The sequence below is a fragment of the Esox lucius genome, chromosome 1 (assembly GCF_011004845.1).
Source record: "Esox lucius isolate fEsoLuc1 chromosome 1, fEsoLuc1.pri, whole genome shotgun sequence".
In the NCBI taxonomy this organism is placed as follows: Eukaryota; Metazoa; Chordata; class Actinopteri; order Esociformes; family Esocidae; genus Esox; species Esox lucius.
This window is the reverse complement of record NC_047569.1, coordinates 21,440,470-21,465,490: the sequence shown is the minus strand read 5'-3', so window position 1 is coordinate 21,465,490 and position 25,021 is coordinate 21,440,470. Positions and strand designations below refer to the sequence as shown.

Genomic DNA, 25,021 nt, shown 5'->3' with positions numbered 1-25,021 from the left:
AGCTGGTAGCTAATGACAAACCTATGTAAAATAGTCAGAAAATGTGACTAATGGTAGATAGAATAGGCCGGCCCCTCAACATGATCATATTTCAATTAAACATACAATGCATGTTTGCTATAATAAATTAAATGTTGCATTTCAGTATTAGTGTACTAGATTATCAACTGCTGATTTAAAATAGCCCATAAAATAATAGTCATCCCCAAAAAGTGCACTTTATGTTGAAAGGACTTGCTTTGGACCAATAGACTATAACTATAGCCTATACTGCCTAAAAGACTAGAGACTTGACTCGGACTTGCATGCAGTGACTTGAGACTTAACTTGGACTTGCATGCAGTGACTTGAGACTTGACTTAGTGACTTAAAGACATGTCTGCCTTCAGCAGGGATTTCCTAGCCTCACATTGCTCTAGCAGCTCTCTGAGGTGGCAGGAGCGCCTGCAAAGCTAACTGACTTGGCTCAAACACCCAGCAGGAACACCTGAACTCTCCCCAGTCGGTTGATGTGATGAGGCGTGGTCGTAGATACTATTGCAGTTCACGACCCTGTCTAGACTTAGGCTATTCACTGCCACATCACAGACAACGCATACTCCATATGAACCATGTGACACACTGATCAAGGTCATCTGTTTTTTCCACTGAAGACTGGATCTGATCAGTCAGAATAAGTTTTTCCTATACACTAGTTTGGCCAGTGAGGCAGAAGGAACAGCACTGTGCTGCACTCCTGTCCTCAGCTCGAAGTGGCTAGGGGAGGGAATGACGTAGGTACTTCCTGTCCCTCTGCCTGTTAATGGGAATGTGGGGGGAGTTCTGATGAACCAAGGAACCTCCCGTGGCAGCGGATGTAGGGACCTCCAGTGTGCCATTCAGAGTAATGGGAGGGCTTTCTACTACGCTGGCTGCAGACCCAGAGGCACATGTGACTGCTGTGTACAGCTCCCAAAAGCCACTCTGTTGAGCTCTATTCATCTAAGACAAAAGGAAGTGAATCTGGCATCTTTCGGGTGTATTCTGCAGTCAAACCAATTGTGTATTGGATAAATTCTGCCAGGTCCCTCCCCATTTCGTTTTGTATGGTGAAACGTTTTGCAACTAAACGTTGCGTTCAATGTAACTGAATACACCCTAGCTGTCTCTCAGTTGTTTTTCTGTGAGTGTCTGTGCAATGGTTTGATGTGCCTCAAATGGCCCTGGCTGTCAGCTGTCATCAGCCCTGCTTACATTTAATGGTGTCCATGCAAAGGCAGAACGATGGGGTTCATGACACATCCGGCTTCAGTTGGCGAAGAGAACAAGAAAGCAAGAGGGATTTCAGACAGGGCCGGGCCATGAGTCACACTGAGAACAGACCCTTTGGGGGGGAGAATGACATGGTGAACAACACTGCATTGTTCTGTAATCTTGCGACTCCATAAGGTCTGTCTGTGCCTTTAATGAGACGGTTGTTCTAGTTTCATTATGCCAGTATAATGTGACCTGTAAGTCTGATGCAAATAAGGACTTCCATAAATGCATTCTTTGAAATTCTATTGAATATACATTATTTGAGACATTAGACAGATACTGACCTTTTATCTGTTTTCACTTGCGTTATTTATCGGATACTCTTATCCAAAGCAGTTTACATACATTAATGCATACATTCATAGTATTTTCCACCATGATGATATGAGGGCCGGATAGGAAATGTATATAGCCAAGACAACTGGATTTATAACGCATCTCTTACAATTAGTGCAATGTGACTTTAAGTGACCACAGAAAGCTAAATATACACACAAATATATAATACCTCATTAATGAATGAAATTATTGCATCTTTTGGCACATACAACCAGAGGGAAATTACTTAATTGTGAATGCAGCCCAGGCCAGTTAAAATAAAGGATGTACACAGATTATAGATTACAATAATTAGAACAAATATTCACATTATGAACATATCCATGTCCATGGTGCTATTAGGTAACTGTTTCCAAAGGTTTTTGTCACATTTCCTGTGGCATTTTTTTTTAACTTAAATAGTTTGAGTCATAATCCCCATAAAACCTAGCAACAAAAGATAAAAAGTATCTCTTTGCGTTATTACACCATACATTTAATCTATAGGGGATTTTTACATCCACTTCAAATAAGGTTTGTGTTTTGTGAAGGCTTACACTACAAAACACCAAGTCAGAGTAACATAAAAAGATAAACAGACTTTTACTTAAGTGAATTTATAAGACCAGAGAGCAAATTCTTTCGATGCTGTCTCCCATTTTATTTTCTGAACATTTTCAAGATAGCGGAAGCTTCTGTTTCCCTTGCAAGTCATTTGACAATTGTGGAGATCCCTGGTGTTTTTCAGAACCCCTTCTTTTAACCATCAACACTTTTGTTTTATAAGTAGGAAATATTCCAAGCAAAATGGCCTCGCAGGATATCATTGGAAGACATGTACAAAGGGCATGTACAGAGCCCATTGGGCTTATAATTTTTTTTTTTAAAGATTCAGCTAGAGTGACTAGTGTCCCAAGATAATAGTGTTTAAATGGTTAATGATAGGTAATCTCTACTGTAAATCCTGTGGAGATAGTGCTCTGTGAAAGCCCCAGACCCCAGCTTATAAAGCCTACATTTAATGCCTTATGTTGCCTACACTGTTATTTTCATTCAATATGCACTTCACCTGTTTTCTATTTCTGTATTGGGTTTGCATACGCTTTATTTATAAGAGTGATTTTCAACTCTGAGTCTGAAGACCCAGGCATAGGGCTGTCATCATAATTGCCTGATCGCGATTATTTGAGCCAAATCGCAATACTTTCATAGACAACAATCTTTTAAAAATCTTTTTGCATAATATTTTGATTCCAAAATATGTCAGTTTACCGCATGGCAGAAGAGCGTTTGACGGCTCTGCGGAAAGGTGCATTTCTTCTTAATTTCAGTATGTTTAAACCTAGTTTAGAATTGTTTTGCTATGCACAGTAATATAATTTCACAATATTATTATTTAATAGACAAATGTGTTTCAGTCGCTTATCTGTAGCATAAACTCTGATCAACAAAAGAAAAAACACTCAAGCATGTGTAAAATATTTTTACTAATATTGTAATTCACATTTTGTAATTTCCAACCGTATTTCCTAATTAGATAAAGCTCATTCAAATGTATGGATGGTCATGTATGTTGTCCCATTGCATATTAAACATTGTAACACGTTTTGCTACGTAAGGAAAGCTGTTTCAAATAACTAGGCTATACTATTTGCAGCAGAACGAGAGGTGAAATGTCATGAAGTGCAGCGAAATGTTATTGTTGTCGCTTTGTGGTGGTGTTTTGTGAACAGCAATTGTTAACCACATTGTTTTAGTGGTAGTTCCAAAGCCAAACACAACTGCACCGCTCTGGGCGCATTTTGGTTTTAAGCCAAATTGAAAGAGGTGAGCCAAATAATTTGGAAAATTCACGGATTTGATTCAGAAAGGTGGCACTCAAAAGCGCAAACGCCACAAATCTGAAGAGTCATCTCCAGATCCACCACGTGAGTAGTAAAGGTAGGGTATATTGTGTCACTTTGGTTAGTCATGACCCTGGTGGGCGGGGCTTCCAGATTGATTTGATAGGTGGGCGGGACATCCGGTTTGTAGGGTGGGACTTCCGGTGTGATGTATGGACTTCCTGTATGACGTGTGTTATTGCTGGACTTCTGGAATGACGTATGCATGTCCAGTGACTTATTTATGATTACATTGATGTGTCCATGTTTGATGTTTTACAACGACTGGTGAGCACCCCGGACAAGTGTTAAAACAGGTGTGATATGTTTGATGCTAAACAAATGGGTCTTAGGGTTCCAGAATGTTAAATACCCAGGTAATAAGATATATCAGCAGCAAGACTTTTGGTGTTTAACAAAAGGGCGCTAGGATTCAGCAATTCTATGCTCTGACAAGTGCTACAACAGATGTCCTACAAATGGTGGGTGTTAACCTTTCATGTTTTATGGGATGATTGGCTTGGTCTGTGTATTAAAACCATGCAGACCCCTGTGATGGTCATTCAGTATTGCCTGAGTAAACTTACCTAAAATTTACAAACCACAGCGGCTTGTGCAGCAATTAGCGTTTTGGGTGAAACACCATTGAAAGCCAACAGCTTAACCGCTGCTCAGCGAGTCGGTAAGAGATTCCAAATGGACAGCAGAGAAGCAATCAACATGCTAGCCCCGAAGAAACCGATGCAGTGTTTAACCCGATTCCATCTTACTACACCAGGATATGTTGGCAAGGGAATGGAAGTTGGATGATGGTCGGATCGGTGGAAACACTTTCAACCCAGAAATACCAGTGGTTGCATTTTATGAATTACCCGAAGGCCAAGAGTTTAAGGCCGGTGTGACTGATCAAATGGTTTTTAATGCCGGTTTATGGAACACCTTTCGGAAAGTGATTTATTTGGGGCCAAAACAGGGCACACATAATACGGTAGGTGTACTGTTTAAAGTTGTCGAGGGAATGAAGCAGTATGTCTCTGTTAGATTGGAACATTTCCGGAAAATGTCAGCATTTATGCTAACACAGTCCTCAACACAGCATAAAAACAGACATACCACCTGGGACTATCAAGCATTCGGAAGAATTTGCGAAAGAAATGTACGTATTGGACCTCAATATAGCGATGAGTGTTGGCAGCTGAGATACCTCCACATTTATGATTTAATTGTTTTATTAAATCTCTCAATTATACTCGCTTTGACATCATTTCCTGTAGCAAAATGTTTTATGTTGTACTTCATCAACATTTCAAAATTCAAATTAAAAAACTCCTTCCCCATTCCGTTTTGACTTTTTGTGGTGTTCTTCCTTCTTTTAATATGTCTTCAAATGCTCGCTTTACCTCAATAGCACTTTTAATTCTCAGCACACTAATCCATGCGTATTTACTTAATACATCTATGCATGTTAACATACATTTCATGTTATCATTTTCCAAACTATAAGCACTCATTATTAGAGAGCTAGAATGAAAACCAACAGTACTGGAAGGGGGTTACACCTACCAAAATATGCCTTTGAGGCAGATCTGTCCTGAAGGCAGAAATGAAAGTTATTGGTTGACTCAACAGATAGGGTAGACAAACATATATGTAATACATGAATGCAGTCAATGCCCTAGAATGCTGTAAAAAAGGCCTATGGGTCATAGATTGCTATGTCAAAACATACTTCTCATTGGAGTATGTCATTATAAAATCATACTGTAGTCAACAGATGACAAACTGAATAATCGTGCTGCTCGATTACGCTATATTGTTCATCAGTGCAATCCGTTTGAATGCTTGTACAACACTGGACAGTGTTGATGAAACAGTCAAGAAATAATAGGTGTGTTGGACAAATGACAAGCTTGTGACCCAAAAAAAAAAATGTAGGGCCCTATTTAACTACCTTCAGAACTTGCAAAACCAAATTTGTGCTCTGACTAGACTATATTCAGCATCCAGCTCCGGCTTTGACAAAATGCAGATCAAGTCAGCCAAACATTTGCAGTAGTGTTCAAAAGTTTACATACCCTTGGAGAATTGGTAACGTGTACCATTTGTAAAGAAAACATGAGTGAGCAGGCAAAACATGTATTTAATTTTTTTATGGGATTCACATTCAACTGTATGTCATAACAGAATGGCACAATCATAAAACAAAACATGGCAACGAAGAAATAATTTACTGACTGACTGTGATGGCCACTCCAAAACCTTCATCTTTTTCTGCTGTAACTACAGGAGGGTCAACTTGGCCTTGGGCTTAGGGTCATTGTCGTGCTGGAAAGTCCAAGAACATCCCAAGCGCAGCTTTCGTGCAGAAAACATGTTGCATTCATCTTGCCATCAATTTTCACAAGATTTCCTGTGCCTTTAGAGCTGACACACCCACAAAAAAAAAAGGTAGAGAATTGCACCTGTGAGAAACTACATTCATAACATCAGTTTAATGTTATTATTTTAGAAATCTATGAAAAACCTTTTGTCAACCACAATATTTAAATGTACAGGGCCAAAATGTATTTATTGTAATCAATAACAAAGGCAGGAGGCAGTGTGCAAGAGGCAGCAGCCCTGAGGGATGGACAGAAGTCATATCGTTTTGATGGTGCACGACAGGGTCATTGTAAATGTAATTTTGTTGGGAAGATGGAATAATACCATCATCTATCATCAACTATTTGACATCCATCATCGACAGAGACAACATCAAAATGTCAAGAACTATGTTTCATTTTATTTTAACTTGACTGGCGCCATCAGAGTCTGGCAGCACACAACCAGAAAGGGCAGTGAGTGACTAGCTGGGTACCATGCCAAATGGCCTGTTCCCTACTTACCATAGCCAACACATACACTGCACTCGCTAAGTATTCAGATGCCTTCTCTTTTTCCACATTTTGTTAGAATACAGCCTTATTTGAAAATTGATTAAATTCATGTTTCCCTAATTAATCCACACACAATACCTAATAATCCTAGTTTTTTTGACAGTTTTGCAACATTATAAAAATAGGAATATTACATGTACATAAGTATTCAGACTACTTCACTCAGTACTTTGTTGATGCACCTTTGGTAGCAATTACAGCCTTGGGTCTTCTTGGGTATGCTTGGCACACCTGTATTTGTGGAGTTTCCCACATTATTTTCTGCAGATTGTCTCAAGCTCGGTCAGGTTGGATAGGTAGCATCACTGCACATCCATTTCCAGGTAGTCTCGTGAGGTCACACCTCCAATCTCACCTGGCCTCCTTGGAGGTCTGGAAACATACCTATTAAAAAAGTTGCCACTGACTCTATTGGATGTTAGTTAAAAAGAAAATAATCCACTCACAGGCTTGATGAATGCGTGCTTAGCGTAGTTTCACCTATTCCTCAAACTGGATAGAGCACATTTAATATCATTGGACAAGTCAATGATATTAGTCGTTTCTCTAATAAGTGCAAGAGAGTGCCGCACCACCTCTTTTCATTCAAAGTTTAGAATTAGCTTTTTCCTTCACAAAACCACTATTTTTTTTACCTTATCCACACTTTTATATTTTATATACTTTTATATTTTTGCAAAAGAATGCGACAGAAGCCACATACCACTTTAGAAAACCCATCCTATTATATCTTCTAAAGAGATTGCGTAGTCTGGTCGCAATAACTAGAATTTACCTAGAAAAAGGTTATGTTTGTTTCTGACTGATATGGTTCACCACAAACACAACACACACCCACAAATTTCAATGGGGTTTTAATTGGTGATTTTGCTGGCATCTTCACTTGACTTGCTACTGTTGCACTGAAGGCAGTATTCTCATGAGCACCTGTATAAGCCGCTTCCATGCACTGAATTTGATTGAGGCGTTAGCCCAAGTAATGAATTTGATTGGGTTAACATGTTTTGAGACGTTACTGAAGAAAATGTTTTCCCCATTTTTGCAACAAAAATCCTATAGGTATTGCCCAAACCTAGCAACAAGCCAGCCCTGGTTTAAGAGGCTAATTTCCAGGTCTCTCCAGAAATGTTTTATCGGGTTCAAGGCTCTGGCTGGGCCACTCAGACATTTGCAGACTTGCCCCAAAGTCACTCCTGCAAGTAAGCTTGTTTTAGCAGTATGCTTAGGCTCATTGTCCTGTTGTCATGAGCGCTCTGGAGTAGGTTCTCACAAGTCTGTCTGTACATTGGGCCATCCATCTTTCCCTCTATCCTGACTAGTGTTCCAGGCTTTGCCGCTGAAAATCATCCCCACAGCCCAAGTGATGAACGGTGCCTGGTTTCATCCAGATTTGACCCTCGGCTATCAGGTCAAACATTTTAATATTGGTTTCATCAGATCAGAGAGTCTTCCTTAGGTGTCTTTTGGCAAACTCCAAGCATGATGTCATGTGACTTCTACAGAGTGGCTTCTGTCTGGCCACTCCACCATCAAAGCATGGGCTGAGTGCTGCATGGAGAGATGGTTATCCTTCTGGGTTCTCCCATCTCCACACAGGAACTCTGGTGTATCTATCCTGTACAAATCCCCAACATGCTCTCTTTTCAAGTTAAAGACTGCAGAGCGCATTGACAGTATTGCCTGCTGTACTAAATATGTTCGGACAGACTGCTTGCTGCAGGACTCTGTGCAAAAAGAGTACATGTGAAAAATGTTCAAGTAACAAACAATGTATTACATACAGTGGGGAGAACAAGTATTTGATACACTGCCGATTCAAAAAATCACATTGTATGATTTTTAAATAATTAATTGCATTTCATTGCGTGAAATAAGTATTTGATCACCTACCAAGCAGTAAGAATTCCGGCTCTCACAGACCTGTTCGTTTTTCTTTAAGAAGCCCTCCTGTTCTCCACTCATGACCTGTATTAACTGCACCTGTTTGAACTGGTTACCTGTATAAAAGACACCTGTCCACACATTCAATCAAACAGACTCCAACCTCTCCACAATGGCCAAGACCAGAGAGCTGTGTAAGGACATCAGGGATAAAATTGTAGACCTGCACAAGGCTGGGATGGGCTACAGGACAATAGGCAAGCAGCTTGGTGAGAAGGCAACAACTGTTGGCGCAATTATTCGAAAATGGAAGAAGTTTAAGATGACGGTCAATCTCCCTCGGTCTGGGGCTCCATGCAAGATCTCACCTCGTGGGGCATCAATGATCAGGAGGAAGGTGAGGGATCAGCCAGAACTACACGGGCGGGACTGGTCAATGACCTGAAGAGAGCTGAGACCACAGTCTCAAGAGAAACCATTAGTAACACACTACGCCGTCATGGATTAAAATCCTGCAGCGCACGCAAGATCCCCTGCTCAAGCCAGCGCATGTCCAGGCCTGTCTGAAGTTTGCCAATGACCATCGGATGATCCAGAGGAGGAATGGGAGAAGGGCATGTGGTCTGATGAGACAAAAATAGAGCTTTTAGGTCTAAACTCCACTCGCTGTGTTTGGAGGAAGAAGAAGGATGAGTACAACACCAAGAACACCATCCCAACCGTGAAGCATGGAGGTGGAAACATCATTCTTTGGGGATGCTTTTCTGCAAAGTGGATAGGACGACTGTACCGTATTGAGGGGAGGATGAATGGGGCCATGTATCGCGAGATCTTGGCCAACAACCTCCTTCCCTCAGTAAGAGCATTGAAGATGGGTCGCGGCTGGGTCTTCCAGCATGACGACCCGAAACACACAGCCAGAGCAACTAAGGTGTGGCTCTGTAAGAAGCATCTCAGGTCCTGGAGTGGCCTAGCCAGTCTCCAGACCTGAACCCAATAGAAAATCTTCTAGGGAGCTGTATTGCCCAGCGACAGCCCCGAAACCTGAAGGATCTGGAGAGAGGTTCTGTATGGAGGAGTGGGCCAAAATCCCTGCTGCAGTGTGTGCAAACCTGGTCAAGAACTACAGAAAACGTATGATCTCTGTAATTGCAGAGGTTTCTGTACCAAATATTAAGTTCTGCTTTTCTGATGTTAATTAATTACTTACATCCAGAAGTAAGTAATCTTACAATGTGATTTTCTGGATTTTTGTTTTAGATTCAGTCACTCACAGTTGAAGAGTACCTATGATAAAAATTACAGACTTCTACATGCTTTGTATGTGGGAAAACCTGCAAAATCGGCAGTGTATCAAATACTTGTTCTCCCCACTGAACATATACTGTGTGTGTGTGCGAGTGTGTGTGTGAGACAGTGCAAGTGTTTGTGCAACAGCACATATGACCAAAATCACACACTGACTCATGCCTACTACACGCAAAGGATATCATCTATATATTAGTGGCTGTCAAACAATTAAAATAATCAATCGCAATTAAAACAAAAACATCTGTAGATAATCACAATTTTAGAATGTGTTCAAATTTGGTCCTAAATAAATAATTTGTTTTAAAGCAGTGCATTATGTTAAAGACATTATATTTTATTGGAAACTAGGGACATAGCTTAATTTGAAATGAAATAAGTGCAAAAGCTGTCTTTTTCACAGTCGGTCCATTCAAACAAAGTATGTCATAGCCCTTAATTGTCTCCCCTAAAATTATCATAATGACTGGCAGAATCTATTAGTATCCCATGTAAATATTAATAGAAAGATGCTCGTCATTGATCCAAAAGCTCTACCATCTTCTAGCATTACACTCTTCATCAAGGCACCAAGTACAATAAACAATTATGTTAGGATTCTGTTTAAAATATCCATCTGCCCCTGAGCTACAGACATGTTATCCAACACTGAATCACACCTATGCTTTTCGAGGTATTATACTTTGATAAGTAGGCAAAGGTAGGCAAGTTAGCCAGAAATCTTTATCCACAAACATTAATTAGGATCAGATAGGTCATTTATTTACGCTCAGCATGGAAGATGTTAGTTATGCCATTATAATGTTTCGGGGGGGTGGGGGGGGTGGCTACATGCCGGCATCATCGACACAAAAGGCATGATTTGTGAAATGCTAAAATGTCCTCTCTGTACGCCTCTCCTGATTGTCAACTGCATTTTATATTACTTGACAAATAAATTCTGAACATCATTCCCTAATAATATCATAATTCCCCCCTCAATAAACCATTCTCAAACACTTTTCATGAATCGCTTCCCAGACTCCTAATAACAGTCACTAGCTACTAGCAACAGAACTCTTACCCATTGGAACCACATACACCCTCACCAAATCTGGCACTTTCACTCTCAGCATTAATGACATTGTTGTTTTCTCCATCCTCCCACGCACGTACCTTGGCATCATTCTGGACTCTACACTCTCCTTTGAACAGCACATTAAACAGACCGTAAAATCTTAATTCTTCCATGTCTGCAACAACGCCAAACTCAAAACTTCCCTTGCCTGTCCTGCTGCTGAAACTTGAATACGTGTTCATAACCTCCCGTCTTGACTACTGCAACTCCCTACTCACCAGCCCGCCATAAGCTCCAAATCGTTACAACTCTTGAGGCCAGACTACTCACACCAAGTCCCGGGAGCATATCACCCCTAACTCTGTGAGTTACACTGGCTTCCTATCTCCCAACACATTGCCTACTGTACAAAATCCTCCTACTGACATATAAAGCCCTAAAAAATATTGCCCCTGCCTACCTCTCCAACCTTCTTCTATATCAACCTACACACTCACTGTTCCGGTACTGCGGGCTACCTCATAATCTCCAAGTCCAAGCTCAAAGGCTTTGGTGACAGGGCATTCTCTGGAACTCTCTCCCCAAACCATCCGTCACGCTGAGTCTATCCCCATCTTCCAGCAATGCCTCAAGACTCATCTGTTCAATATTGCCTACCACTAGCCATGCCCAATCCCATTATTTCAATTTTCTTTGTATTCTTATGGTATTCTTTTATTTGTTTCTGTTCCATGTTCACTTTGAAGAAGCGCTATATAAATATAATGCATTATTATTATTATTATTATTAGCTAATGAGGCTATATGAATTCCATGTATGTGTTTTGCATTGGGGGTTAAAGACAGTGTAGACATTATAGTTTGGTTGGATATAACACGCAGTGCCACATGATATAACATTACATTTGGAACTTTTCAAACTCTCCTGAGTATTTCATACAATACATTCACTGCCGCACTGAATAGCATTTCCACAGAAAGTATCCTTTGTAAATGACAGCGGGCGGGGGGGGGGTTATTTAACATCTAATAACTTACTTAAGCTTTAACCATTTCACAGTGTGCACCACTTTATGATATTATTTACCTTATGTACATTATTATTTAAATAGTAGTTTTGTTTAGTTTATACTATTCCCCAGAATTTTTTTAAAATTTACATAATACACACTATACACTGATCAGCCAGAACATTATGACCACCTGCCTAATATTGTGTAGTTCCCCCTTGGACTCCACTAGACCTCTGAAGGTGTGCTGTGGTATCTGGCACCAAGACGTTAGTAGCAGATCCTTTAAGGTTGGAGAGTTGCGAGTGGGGCCTCTCTGGATCGGACCTCTTTGTCCAGCACATCCCACAGATGCTCGATTGGATTGAGATCTGGAGAATTTGGAGGCCAAGTCCACACCTTGTTCTCATTGTTGTGTTCCTCAAACCATTCCTGAACCATTTTTGCTTTGTGGCAGGGAGCATTATCCTGCTGAAAGAAGCTAATGCCATCAGGGAATACCGTTGGCATGAAAAGGTACACATGGTCTGCAACAATGCTCAGTTCAGTGGGACACGTCAAAGTATCAGCCACATGAATGTACATCCTGGTACCATGTGTTCTCCAGGAAAGTGATGCACACGCACCTGACCATCCACGTGATGTAAAAGAAAACGTTATTCATTAGACCAGGCCACCTTCTTCCATTGCTCTGTGGTCCAGTTTTGATGCAGTGCCCATTGTAGGCGCTTCCGGCAGTGGTTACAGAGGTCAGCATGGGAACCCTGAAAGGTCTGTGGCTACGCAGCTCCATATGCAACTACCTGCAATGCACTGTGTTCTGACACCTTACTATCTGTACCAGCATTATGTTTTTCAGCAATTTGAGCTACAGTAGCTTGTCTGTTGGATCAGACCACACGGGCCAGCCTTCGCTCCCCACATGCATCAATGAGCCTTGGCCGCCGATGACCCTGTCGCTGGTTCACCGCTTTTCCTTCCATGGACCACTTTTGAATGGGTACTGACCACCGTAGACCGGGAACACTCCACAAGGGTTGCAGTTTTGGAGATGCTCTGACCCAGTCATTTAGCCAATACAATTTGGCCCTTTTCAAAGTCGCTCAGACTCTCATTTTTACTGCTTCTAACACATCAACATTGAGGACAGAATGTTCACTTGCTGCCTAATATATCCCACCCACTGACAGGTGCCATGATAACGAGATTCAGTCTTATTCACTTCACATGTCAGTGGTCATAATGTTATGGCTGATCGGTGTATATACACACCACAGACATGTAATTTGAAGGCAAAATACGAAAACCGGAAGTCTTATTGTTGCTGCCAAATCTCTAATGATGCATGCATGATGCTAATCTATTGAAGACCATTGTAGCTATCGAGTTCTTTATATAAACATGACAACTACTGACTGAAAGTTCAACACAAACGAGTGTGTGCATAGACACAACTAGTTATGTTTCTCTGACCTCCCTTGCTAGTTTGATACTCTGAAAGTCAGATACGGGATGTTGTTGCTCTGCTTTGATGCTCACGCGAAGGTAAACTGCGCTCAGCTTTGTTTTTCTGTGGCAGCCCAATAAATCTATACAATAAGAGGGATTTGTGCACACACAGCGTCTAGGGATCAGTTTCACAAAAGGGTCAGAGGAGAGGCACAGCTGTTCTTGTAGCCTGTGATTAATTGCATACGTTAACGCGTTAATTTTGACAGCCCTAATCTATATCAATCTGTATGTTCTCCCTCCGCTGGCTACAGTGCACGTTGAAGTGGCAGCGGGGGTCATGGTAGCTTCGCTAACACTGTTCTCTGCATCCCTAGTCGCCTCAGGTAAACCTTGTGAAGAGGCTTCATTAGTTGAACCTTGCGAATACCCCTCGCTGGATCCCTCTTACTCCTCATCTCTTTTTCACTTAAAATACATTTTAATGAGCTTTTTAGCGATGTCTGCATGTTAAGTTATAGCCTATACCAATACTTTCCCCCAGTGTTGTTCACCTTTCTTTCACTCTGACTGGACCACGTCGTCACAGAAAACTCTACTGTAGTTGGCACATGCCGCTTGTGGAATGTGGAACTTGTAGTTTTAAACAATTAGTAGCAGGGGAAAAAATTATTACAGTAGGTTGTAATCTTTACTTGCACACTGTGCTCGTAAATAATTATTCTATTTTTAGGGGAAAATGCGAGTGAAATACTCACAATGTAGAGCCCTGTGCTGCAATGATTGATGGGCAATGTTTAAAACAATGTGTAAATGGTTTAACCAGATGGTCAAGATACAATTAACAAAACACATGATGATATACAGTTTTAAACAGTAATTAAGCCTAGAACTGATAACTGGTTATGTTAATATAGGCAACAAGAGAATGCACAACCACATTCAGGCAACCAAAATCTCAAATCTCTCAAATATTGTGTTATTTCCAATCAATGTACCCCTCCATGTGGAGTGAATACAATCCTTCAATGAATAATCAATCAAAAACATTTGCAGAAGTCAATGGCACATTCCAATCCATCAATCCAAAAATTGCTAAACCTTTGCGTTTAGTCAAAACACTGTTATTGTGCATTTCTAACGATTTATCTTTATTCCCCAAAAGCTCTCTCATCCCTCAGAGGCCTGAATCTGTCTGCACTACTCTCCATCACAAGAGAGGAAGAGGGGCTGGAACACAGTTCCCATACAGTAGCTAGTTCCTTCCCCTGTGAGGGAGGCTCAGCTCAGCTGGATAACCAGAAAAACAAACAGTGCATACTTTGGTCTCAGTGGATTCTTTATCCATATATTCTTCCTAAATCATACATGCATATCCATACATTGCACTAGCTTCAGTGCCTGACAATTCAAACCAAAAGTTTCTGTTGCACAATTGTTCAATTCAGCTGAGACTCCTTCCCTTGCAGTCATTTAGTTAACATAAAAATGAGGGACGTTGTGTTCTAGAGTCTACTGTAGCGGTCTTAACTCCAGACCACTCACACCCTTGGCTTTCGGGGTTTGAGACCGAGCTCATCTGACTGCCAGTTCCCTGCCTCCCTGGCATCCCCTTCGTACTGTCCTGTCAATAAAAATTATAAAATGCAATAGGCTCTGTGCACAAGCGTATGGACGAACTTCCGCTTTAGCCAGATGTCGGCATATCATTTTCCGGTTTACTTAAGGCAATCACCCGCGTCGCCCAAAATTCAGTTTTTAGTAGATGTCTCCAAGACCTGCCTAAAATAAGCATTAGTGATGTCCATCGTATTGTTGATGCCTGGTCCCCTGCTCCAACAAGCAAGCAGAACAAGGGATTCAAACTCTACGTATCGAGTTATCTGCACAACTATGAGGGTAAGTAGTTTACAGTGGTGTGCCGGCCGGCTATCGGCTAAGCTAGTTAGCGACGTGTTCCTTTTTAGTGTAGTATTAGGCAGGACAATAGAACGCATAAAAATTCACCCTTGCCTCAAAAACGGCAAAAGAACGCTGGCTGAGCTGGAACGCTGGCTGAGCTGGAACGCTAGCGCGTCCCCATAGCAAGTGAATTGAAACAAACCTTCGTTCAGTCTCTTCTAACCTGAATGAAGCTTAAAATTCCATAGCCTCAAAAAAAGCATCAAAACAGGTCTCCTCTTTTATTTTACTACTGTAACATCATTTCACAACAAAACTGAAAAATAACAACTGGCATAGGAAGTAAACATCTGGTCCTATATGGTATTAATTGCGCTTAAACCTGCGTTACATGGAAGTATTTTAAAAAAAATCGCCTTTTCTGACTATTTCTAGTCTAGCGTTTGAAGTCAATGAATGGCGCAAGCCATATTTTATTAAAAAGAGGACATTCTCCTGATTAAAATGATGCCCCACTTGTACCTTGAAACTTAAATGAGTCACGTACATTATATTTCTTTTTTTTCTGTACAACAGCATCACTCATCTTGTTGTGAGTTTAGGTGTTTACTAATGCGGATGAGTATTAGTGAGTAAACTGGAAACTGCAATACCGACTTCTAGACAAAAGCGGAAGTCTATTAGGGATGCAGTGCAAAGTCATCAGACATTGGATTATCTCTAACCAATCAGTGTCAAATCCAATGACACTTTTTTTACATTTCATTGAGTCACCCAGTGAGACTAATCAGAATAATTTATATTGAAAATAAATAAATTAAAAATACAATCAAGGACATTTTCTTTTAGGCTGTGTAAATGGCCATTAAACTGAATTTGAACCAACTGTTACCAAATAACTTTATATTTGTTTATATTTTGGTTGACAAATAATTTTCACTGAATAATTAATGTGGACACTGTATTCTTATTTATTTTTACAAGAGTGTTTAGATTTTCTACTTCCCACACCTTTAATTTGAAATCTGTGAAAGTGCAGCGGTGTAGAGTGTGCGCGGGCGTGTCCTGATTAACGTTACCTGAGGAGAAATGTATGTTCTGTTACACGCTGTGCAAATGTAAAAAAAAAAAAAGGTTTATTTCTAACTCTTAGCTCCTGGCTGATGAACGGCACAAGGTACAGTTTTAACTTTATTTGTTGTGGTAAACTTTGAGAAACTTTTAAGTGTTTGTTTATCAATTTACTCAAAAGCTGTTAGCTAGCGTTTAGTGTGTCGTTAGCATAGGTTATGAATATCAGCGATGACAATTTTTTTGCTAATGTTGTTATACATAGTGAGTAATTAATTTAGTTCACATTGCACTCAAGGGAGATTGTTGGAATTAAAACAATTAATATTATTCAGGCTATACCGTACAGTAAAACAATGTTATAATAGCCTGTATATTAGAATGTGATGTTATTATTACACTATTTATGGTGTAGGCTAATTAGATTGCACAGGTGCATTCTGTGGTTAGTATGTTTATGAGTATTTACATGCAAAAAGTATGTCTGATGTTTGTCTGTTTATTCATTCAGCTCTTACAGTGTTTTATGGAAATTAAATCCTTTTATAAACATCAGTTCCTGAGAGTGAATTGCATCTGTTCAGCCGGGAATGCTACAGGCGGTAATCATTATCCAGACTCTTGCTAAGAAGGAACGAACGTCTGTGTGGGGTGGCATAGCACTTGGCAGGTGCAAGTTTGGGTTAAAAATGTAATTATTAAAAATGGTAGCTATGTCCATGAGTAATTCAAACATCTTGTGATTTCCATTGTAATGTTTTTACATTTTAGTCATTTTGCAGACGTTCATATCCAGAGTGACATCAAGTTAGTGCATACATTTTAACAAGCTAGGTGGGACAACTCAACTTTCCTCTGTACCAAGGCCAATACAATCAACTGTTCCAGGTAGGACCACGGCTACCAAGTAGCGCGATTTTTTTTGTCAAGTTGAACGCCTGGTCATTTGTCTCTGGTAAAAAAAAATGAAATTGATTTGTAGTGTTTAATACTATAACTGAAATGAGGAATTAAACAATCTAAAGTAAGGGCTTGTGATGAAGCCAAAGTTATGTAACCTGCTTTCAGATTATTTATTGCGTTGAGGTTTCATGAGAAATGGGAGAGAGGGATGAAAAGTCTTGAAAGTCTAAAAACGTATGGTTATGTTAGCAAGCTGCTAGCTAGCCAATAATTTGTAGCCTACGTAGGTAGCTACCTGACATGCAATATGCTCAGCGAAAATTATTCTCTCCATTTTATAAAAAGCAGCACCCAACATCTGTGGAGAATCAGTGGGTTCTGAGTAATTGCGTAGCTGCACAAAATGTTTGGCAAACTTTCTGCTTTGACACTGTGTGACCAAGGCGTTAGTCCATGATTTGTAACTTAGAATGTTGGCTGACACAAACCTAGGCTATCAAGTTTTTCTCTAATTCACTTTGCCTAAATAAGGCAAGGTTCCCTCCACACTTCGCACACTGCTGTCGGAAATTTGTTGGGTCTCGAAGACTCTAAAAACACATTTTGACAATTATCTTAACCTCTGTCTCAGCAGTTTCACACCATGACTATTTTAGCTGCAATCCGAAATGACATTTAAAGTAAAATAAACAAGTATATGAGGCAGTCTGATACAGATTGGATTCCAGAATGTAGTCATATTACGAAACAATATTTCTAGTAGAAGCTGAAACTAATCACTATCGGAATACAAATATATTTGATCAAAGGTATTAGCCTATTAGCTAATCAATTAATATTATTTGCTTAGGCATATCCCAAGCTAACAATTTTCTGTTGTCACAATATTGTTACCACGTTATCTGGCGTCCGAAATTAGGTAGCAGCAATGTTGTCAGTTACGCTGTCACAACCGGAAAAGTTTTCTTGTTGTCGCTATAACGTAACTAATAGACTCTGTGCACCAGCGTAGTTAGGAACCTCCGCTTTTGTCTAGAAGTCAGTATTGCAGTTTCCGGTTTACTTACTAATACTCATCCACATTAGTGTTCCTTTAAGTATGTTAATACTTTTTTCTAAGAAATATTTGCTATAAGTACAAAAAAGGTTTGACAAACACGTTCATTACTACTTTCGCCCTGCTTCCATGCATACAATTTGAAGCATACGTCGGATAAATCCAACGCAAGACCAAGCGTTCTGCTTCTGCACTTCAATGCTGCAAGCCAATCACAGCATTCCATTTTAAATGAATTCACTTGCGGTGCATCACAGCGCTTTGATGCTGTATGTATGATCGAGGCTAACCAGTACCAAGAACTGCAACACTGATTTCATTACCACAATTCTAAGGGTCTCAAAATGTATTTATTTATCAAAAGGTGAGATCACTGACAACACACGTACTTACAGAAACATAACTCTAAGCCCACATTAAGATGCTAGGTTATGTTTTGACGCTAGGTTATGTAGCCTACTATGACTAATAAGCTAATAAGCATCAGAGCAATTGCATTAGCTCATCATGCTGAAAAGGATGGAACCATTCTAAACTTCCTTTGCTCTCTGAGGAATACTCAGGTTGTCCTCTTCACATTAAAATTGGTTCACTTCTTCATGCCCTTTTGTCATTCTGCACTGTGCCTTACTTAGCCTGTTCACTTTTACCAAAAAAAGCTATGTGCAGTGCAAGTTAGTGAAAATGCTTGCTTTTCTAATCTGCATCACAAATAGGCCCAGCTGTGGACAGTCTATACAAACCTATTTACTAACAATTTTGCAGCCATAATGTAGCCTAATGAGTGGAACCCATGGAGGGGGTACGGTATTGGTGGGAACAGTTTGGGCTGGCACGGGTCAGGTGATTTACCCAGTTCCATTTTGGTCGCGGGAGACACATTTCAGTGTTTGGCATGCAGCAATATAGATGGATGCTTGAAGTTCAGAAGGGAGTGTGGGTGAAAGGCAAAGCAAATGGGCTGGGTAGGACCAGGTCCAAGTTCCCAAGGTACGTTAGGTTTTAAGATTGTGTAGCTGTGTGTCCTTGTTCATGAAACTGCTAACCTGTGTGCTATAAATAATGACTGATTGTATAAATTATGTTATGTCTGAGAGGAACTGATTTATTTATTGCTGGTGTTCCTGTCAAATTGTTGAGGTATTGAAGGTGTCAGTTGTGTGGCGCTGACTATATGGGGGTGAGTTGGTATTTCCGTCTGGTGTCTCTTTGTATTGTAGTATGTTGGAGATATTGTGTTTTTGTTTATAGGTGGCTGTATGAATGTTTGCCACTGTTTTGTAGGGAGATTGATTTTGTTGTAGGTCGAGAGATGGTTTTTGTATAGTTTATTTATTTTGATACACCGGAAGCCAACTTGTCCATGCACATGTATTCAGAATCTCTTTTTATTAACCTGGAGAGTTGCTATTTATTGAACCAAATAATAAACTTTACTTATTTTGTGATTATTTGCTTTCTGTGTTACTGCTTGCCTGTTATTGGCCCAGGACCTGCTTGCTACAGTGTGCTAGGGTTACAATACTTTCAAATTTGTGGAAGATTAAAATTAAGACAACAACATTTCAGAAAATTCCAGGCACAATTCAGAATATTGATAGGAACAACATTGCTTGTCAACATGATAAACACAAAAATTGCCAATTTGCATCTCTTCCAAGATCTAGTATGGCACTTCAGGGGAGTAACACAGTGTCCTGCTCCCAGGAGTAATGAAACTAATAGACACCATCACTAAACAAAATCCTTACAACAGATGGCCAGTAGACAAACTTTAAAGGGGAAGTTTACCCATGTTTACTTGTGGCCTAATTTTTCTTCTTTCTCTTCTTGTAGTATTCCTCCAAACCATTTTCATATTTTTGGTACAGAAATAATATTAATCTCTTGCCACTGACCGCAATGCATTACAAAAATGTATCACAAAAAGTTCTACCCAACTCATACAATGTTGAAATCTCATTGTGGATAAGGCCTCTGCATTTTATTCTTGTTTATAAATTTTTTCTTCATATTTTTCATATTAGAACTTTTTTGTTTAACAGCATAATTTAAAAATGGATTCATGGCACATTGGAAAACTACAAATCAATGCGGGAAATTATCCAAAACAACAATCTGCTGTAATATTCGTTGGTTTGGGGTATTGTATAAAATGCGTAGACACTTTTTCATAAATGCACTGCAGTCAATCATCACCAGGGGCCACCACCAGTTAGGTTACATCCTCTCTAATTGAGTAACTGTAGTGATAACACAGCAGTTTTCTAGGCTCAGCGCCTCCATTACATCTGGAGCTTGAAGAACCCAACGCGTCACCATATCAGGAGATGACATCAGACATGAGTCACACAGGATGTGTTGGCTGTTGCAGTACACTGAGTACCACTGCATTACCACTAAAACGTTCAGCAACAATCTATATTCAAAAAGCATTCCTTTATCCACCCAACATGACATACAGAATATGGCTTTGAGGGGCTGTGAGTGTAGGGCCTACATATATTAATAGGTTATACATAGCTATCATTGGCATTTACGCAAAACCTTTATGTAATGCTTTCATTTATAAATGTTATTTGTGCCTGTAACATTGCAGGAAAAAGGATGACACCAGCAAAGGGAGAACGGGGGACTTTAAATAAAAATAACTAAGATAACAAAACTGAAACAGAAAAACAGAACAATGTTACAAAAGGGATGGAATCCAAAACAACGACCAACAAGATACAAGAGGGAAGAAGGAACTTAAATGGGTACATTGATCAGGAACTAGCATCCATTAAATGTAGTGTTTTTTTCTACGGTTCAGTTAATCCACAGCTAAAACACCAAAAAACGCCCCACTTTGCACAATCCCCCTGGTGGTCCAGAGCACTGGAGTTTGGGGGCATCTTGAAATGCAACGTTTGAAATGCAAATGTTTCATTTCTACTAATGTTGCTGTGCTTTGGGCTAATGCTGTTGTGTTGTCACTTAATGCTGTGGTGTTGTAAGTAATTTATTGTGTCAAATGCAGAGTTTATTGTTTATTGTTGTGTCAAATGTTTCATTTCTGTTAATGTTGTGTAGTGGGCTAATATTATTATGTTGTCAAGTTCTGTCTGCTTCACACAAAGAAATTAAACTCTGAAAATATATATACACAATAAACAGAAATGCAATTACTATACTGCTGTACTATCTTAACTATACTGTAAAGTTAGTACACATTAGATTGGTCGTCCCACCAAATTCAGCCCAGCAGCTGACTGAAAGATGCACATAGAAGTTTCTAAGATTAGCCTACATCTAGGTTATAGTATATTTTTAAGTTTACTTTACACTTAGATGTGAGTATGATACTTGCATGGATGTCAACCCCAATATATGTTCATTTCATAGTGAACAATCCACTGCATTCCAACAAAAAACTAATTTCATTACTATACACGCAGTTGATACGACTGGGGTGTAGCCATTAACGGTCCCTTATTAACCTGAAACCAAATCAACTAAATATCAAAATTCAAGTTATATGTAGCTACAACTGCAATAACTCATTCATAAAAATCAATAATACAAATAGTTGGAAATGAATGTAATTATCAAATTTTGGCTCTACATGAGCCAGAGCAGTAGGAGGGCTGTGCTCATCCCCGTAACCTAGTCTAAAACAACTGTCTACTTCTCACAGAGCTTTATAATAGTTTGATATAATGCCCGTAAGTTTCTTTTCAAATGGCCGTTGAGTCGCTCTAACACCTTTAAAACTGGGCTACTCGTGCGTTGGTTTACAGTTAAGCAGCATGTTAGCTTGAAAGGGAAATAGCAGTCAAAAGCTCCACCACATATCTTAATTTCTCTGAAGATACGTGGTGGAGCATGATGGTGCAGGCTAAATTTTCATTTTATATTAAACTTTGTTTGGCCCTACACCCCAATACTGATGTGTGACTAATTTCACCTGATCTAGTGTTGGAATTACAGATGCTTTCTTCTCGATTGCATTGTTGAGTAGTACATTTACGTTCTCAGTAGCACCACAGAACCGGTGGCCTACTTGCACACATGGAGTTGGTTTACAGTTGAGAATGCCAACTAAGCATTCCCCATGTTACTGATGTGATGGGTCATGTCATCAGTGTCATAGAAACTTACAGTAAAATGCACCCCCCAGTCAACCTCAATTAATTGAATTAAAGGGATGATGTCTTTGTACTTAAGGCAATACTTCAGTTATTTTTATAACTGCCTATTAAGATTATTGGCAATGCCTTACCTTTCCTTATTCCTGCTAACTGTAATTCTCCATTCAAATTTAAGAGTAAAGCTGTAAACATCTGCTGCTATATGCACTTTATAAAACTCCTTATTTGTTTTATTTCTACTATTAAACCCTTGCGTTTAATCCTGGAATATATTTTATTCCAATATAATTGCGATAATAATCAACAGATTGATTATCACATATTTAGTTACAGCAGTAGTTATAACATTTTGTACCTGTTATATATACATCAGTTAAGAGTTTATTCACTAGATTGAAATATTAATTAGATCAGAGTTTTTGACTGTGCCAATGACATCATCTTTCTTCTAGTTCTATTGTTGTTTTCATTGTTACAAGACTCCACAAATGGTAATTAATGTAAGTAATGATGTCAGACAATATGTCACATAGGGACAGAAAAAGCACTTTGGGCCAAATTAATCAGATATGAACATTCAGACACAATTCACATAGTCACAAATCAGTACAACATATGAATGTTTCTTGACATGTCTAATGTATTGAGGTTTTTGCCTGTTCAGACTGCAGAAAACAAATAAAATTTTTATCAGATATAGGGTTAAAATCAGATTTGTAGCACTCCAAACTTTGTGTGAACAAAGATTTCGTTTTCACCAGCTTAAAGACCTAGCCTAGGTCTAGATCCAGCCAGCACCTGTTTTCTTCTTTCCAAGATGACTGCAGATTTCATTGAATATTTTCTGTACCTGTTTGGCAACTGGACATACTATGTCAAAAGATAAAAGATTACACTATACCTTCATTATTGGTGAAAATGCAACATGTGCTGGGAAATGCAATAGGATATTTGTGAGTTTGAGGAAGCAGATTGTGTTGGCAAGCACTCTGCCCCGCAATGACGCTACGCATGGCATAAAAGCCATATTTTGCTGCAACGTACAGAACACACAGACCGTATAATTATGCCTGCTCTGAATCTGGATTCGGAAAAAGTGACAGTACCCCCCCACCCCATTCCGGTCCTGGAGGGCCGAAACATTTCTGGCTTTATCCTCTACTAATAATATGGGACTGATTCAGACCTGAGATGCCAGGTGAAGGCAATCAACTAGCAGGCAGAACCATAAAAAAAAACGCCACTACGACAAGAGCTAAATCAATGATTATGATCATTACTTGGAATGTGCTTTGTTGAGAATGCCACGTACTTTTCTAGCTTCACTGCTCAGATAGTACATCCCTGGTTGACCACCGTCGTTAACACCACACAGTGAATTTCCAAGAATAACATGGGATAGCAGAGATGTGTTTTCATCATATATTAAAAATGTGTGACGTCTACCGGAGTTGGTGGGTGGCATGCCCGCCCAAACTTCCAAGATCACACAGGTGTAGATCTGGACCACACGGTATGACCTCAGAATTGCAAACGGGTTTCAGAAGTAGGGCACACTTATGGCTGTATCTACATCTGAATTTCATTAATGTATTTTGAGTTACCCACCACCCACACCACACAAACACACGCGCACACACAAACACCACACGAGTCACCCAGTCCGTCCGGTCTACTGCTTCGGAGACGACCAGGAGACACAGTTGTGGACGCAAACATTGTGATATGGAAGAAAAACATTCGTTCTGTATTCAACATCAATGCACTTATTGGTAATATAGAAAATAAAACCATAGTGACAGCAAATCCACATGCCAAAGGCTCACCTAGGAATGGGCTTTGATTTTGGTGGTAGGCATGCATATGCTAGCTAGCTAACACTTGTAACTAGGTAATTACCCTAGTTGGAAAATATTTGTCATCAGAATATGATAACACAGATAATTAAAATAAAGTAACGCATTACAGTACTAACCTAATATAATGAATGTACAACAAACCAAATTAGATTATGTGAACTGCGTCGCAACTAGCTAGCCAATATTCCATTCAAAAACGTAACATTATTGGATGTCAAGAAGCTTTCCTTCCATTCATCCACCTGCAACTGAGGGAGGGACAACATGACAACATGCACGCTGTGTTTCAAAGGATGCGAAATTGCAATGAACGCATATTTCACCTTTTCCAATCTATTTTTACTAATCCCTGTCCTGAATATAAACGGTTAAAAAACATTACATTTGCTTAACCATCTTACCTGTAAAGCCTACGAGAAGGAAGGCTAAAATGATATCCTTTGCACAGAACATCGCAACTCCTTTATTGGACCGAAAATATGCTTAATGAAGATTGTGGTCCCTGTTTGGTTGCTGTTATTGTTTTTTCCTCAAAAATCATACATTCCCATATATTTTTCTTCCTTTTCTTTGTATTGCAAATATAGACGTACAGTAGCCGTGTCGTTGATTATCGTTACAGGCAGTTAGCTGGCAGCGGTAAAAGATCAGCGCCAGTACACCGTTCAAAGAATGACTGACAAGCCACTGCCTCCATCCACAGTTGAATTAATCCGCCTAAGCGGAATCATAAGGATTTGAAGTAAAGTAGTCCGTGGTTCTATATTTTGATGAAAAATATGTCAAATTAAACAGAAACGCTGGGATTTTTTAAAATATGCATACCATTATGACACAAGTATGCAAAATAAACATTGAAATCACAGTAGCACGAGATGTTTCCAACACGGTCACAGGATTCGTGCACATATATTTTATTTCTGCAGTTGCGATTGCTGCTGTTTTTGAGTTTTAAAAAAAG

The 25,021-nt window shown here is 39.6% G+C and overlaps 1 protein-coding gene across 9 annotated transcripts in view; it reads right to left on the bottom strand.

Annotated features, from left to right (window-relative positions):
• The window catches only part of ncam1b (neural cell adhesion molecule 1b), a 111,885-nt gene extending 87,139 nt beyond the window's left edge, over positions 1-24,746 (bottom strand). For all 9 annotated transcript variants that reach the window (XM_034292028.1, XM_034292036.1, XM_010892210.3 and 6 more), the window contains exon 1: positions 24,462-24,746. In XM_034292028.1, coding sequence (XP_034147919.1) covers positions 24,462-24,513 — 52 coding nt within the window. In that variant the 5' untranslated portion in view covers positions 24,514-24,746. The remainder of the gene's footprint in view (positions 1-24,461) is intronic.
• Positions 24,747-25,021: the final 275 nt, after the last annotated feature.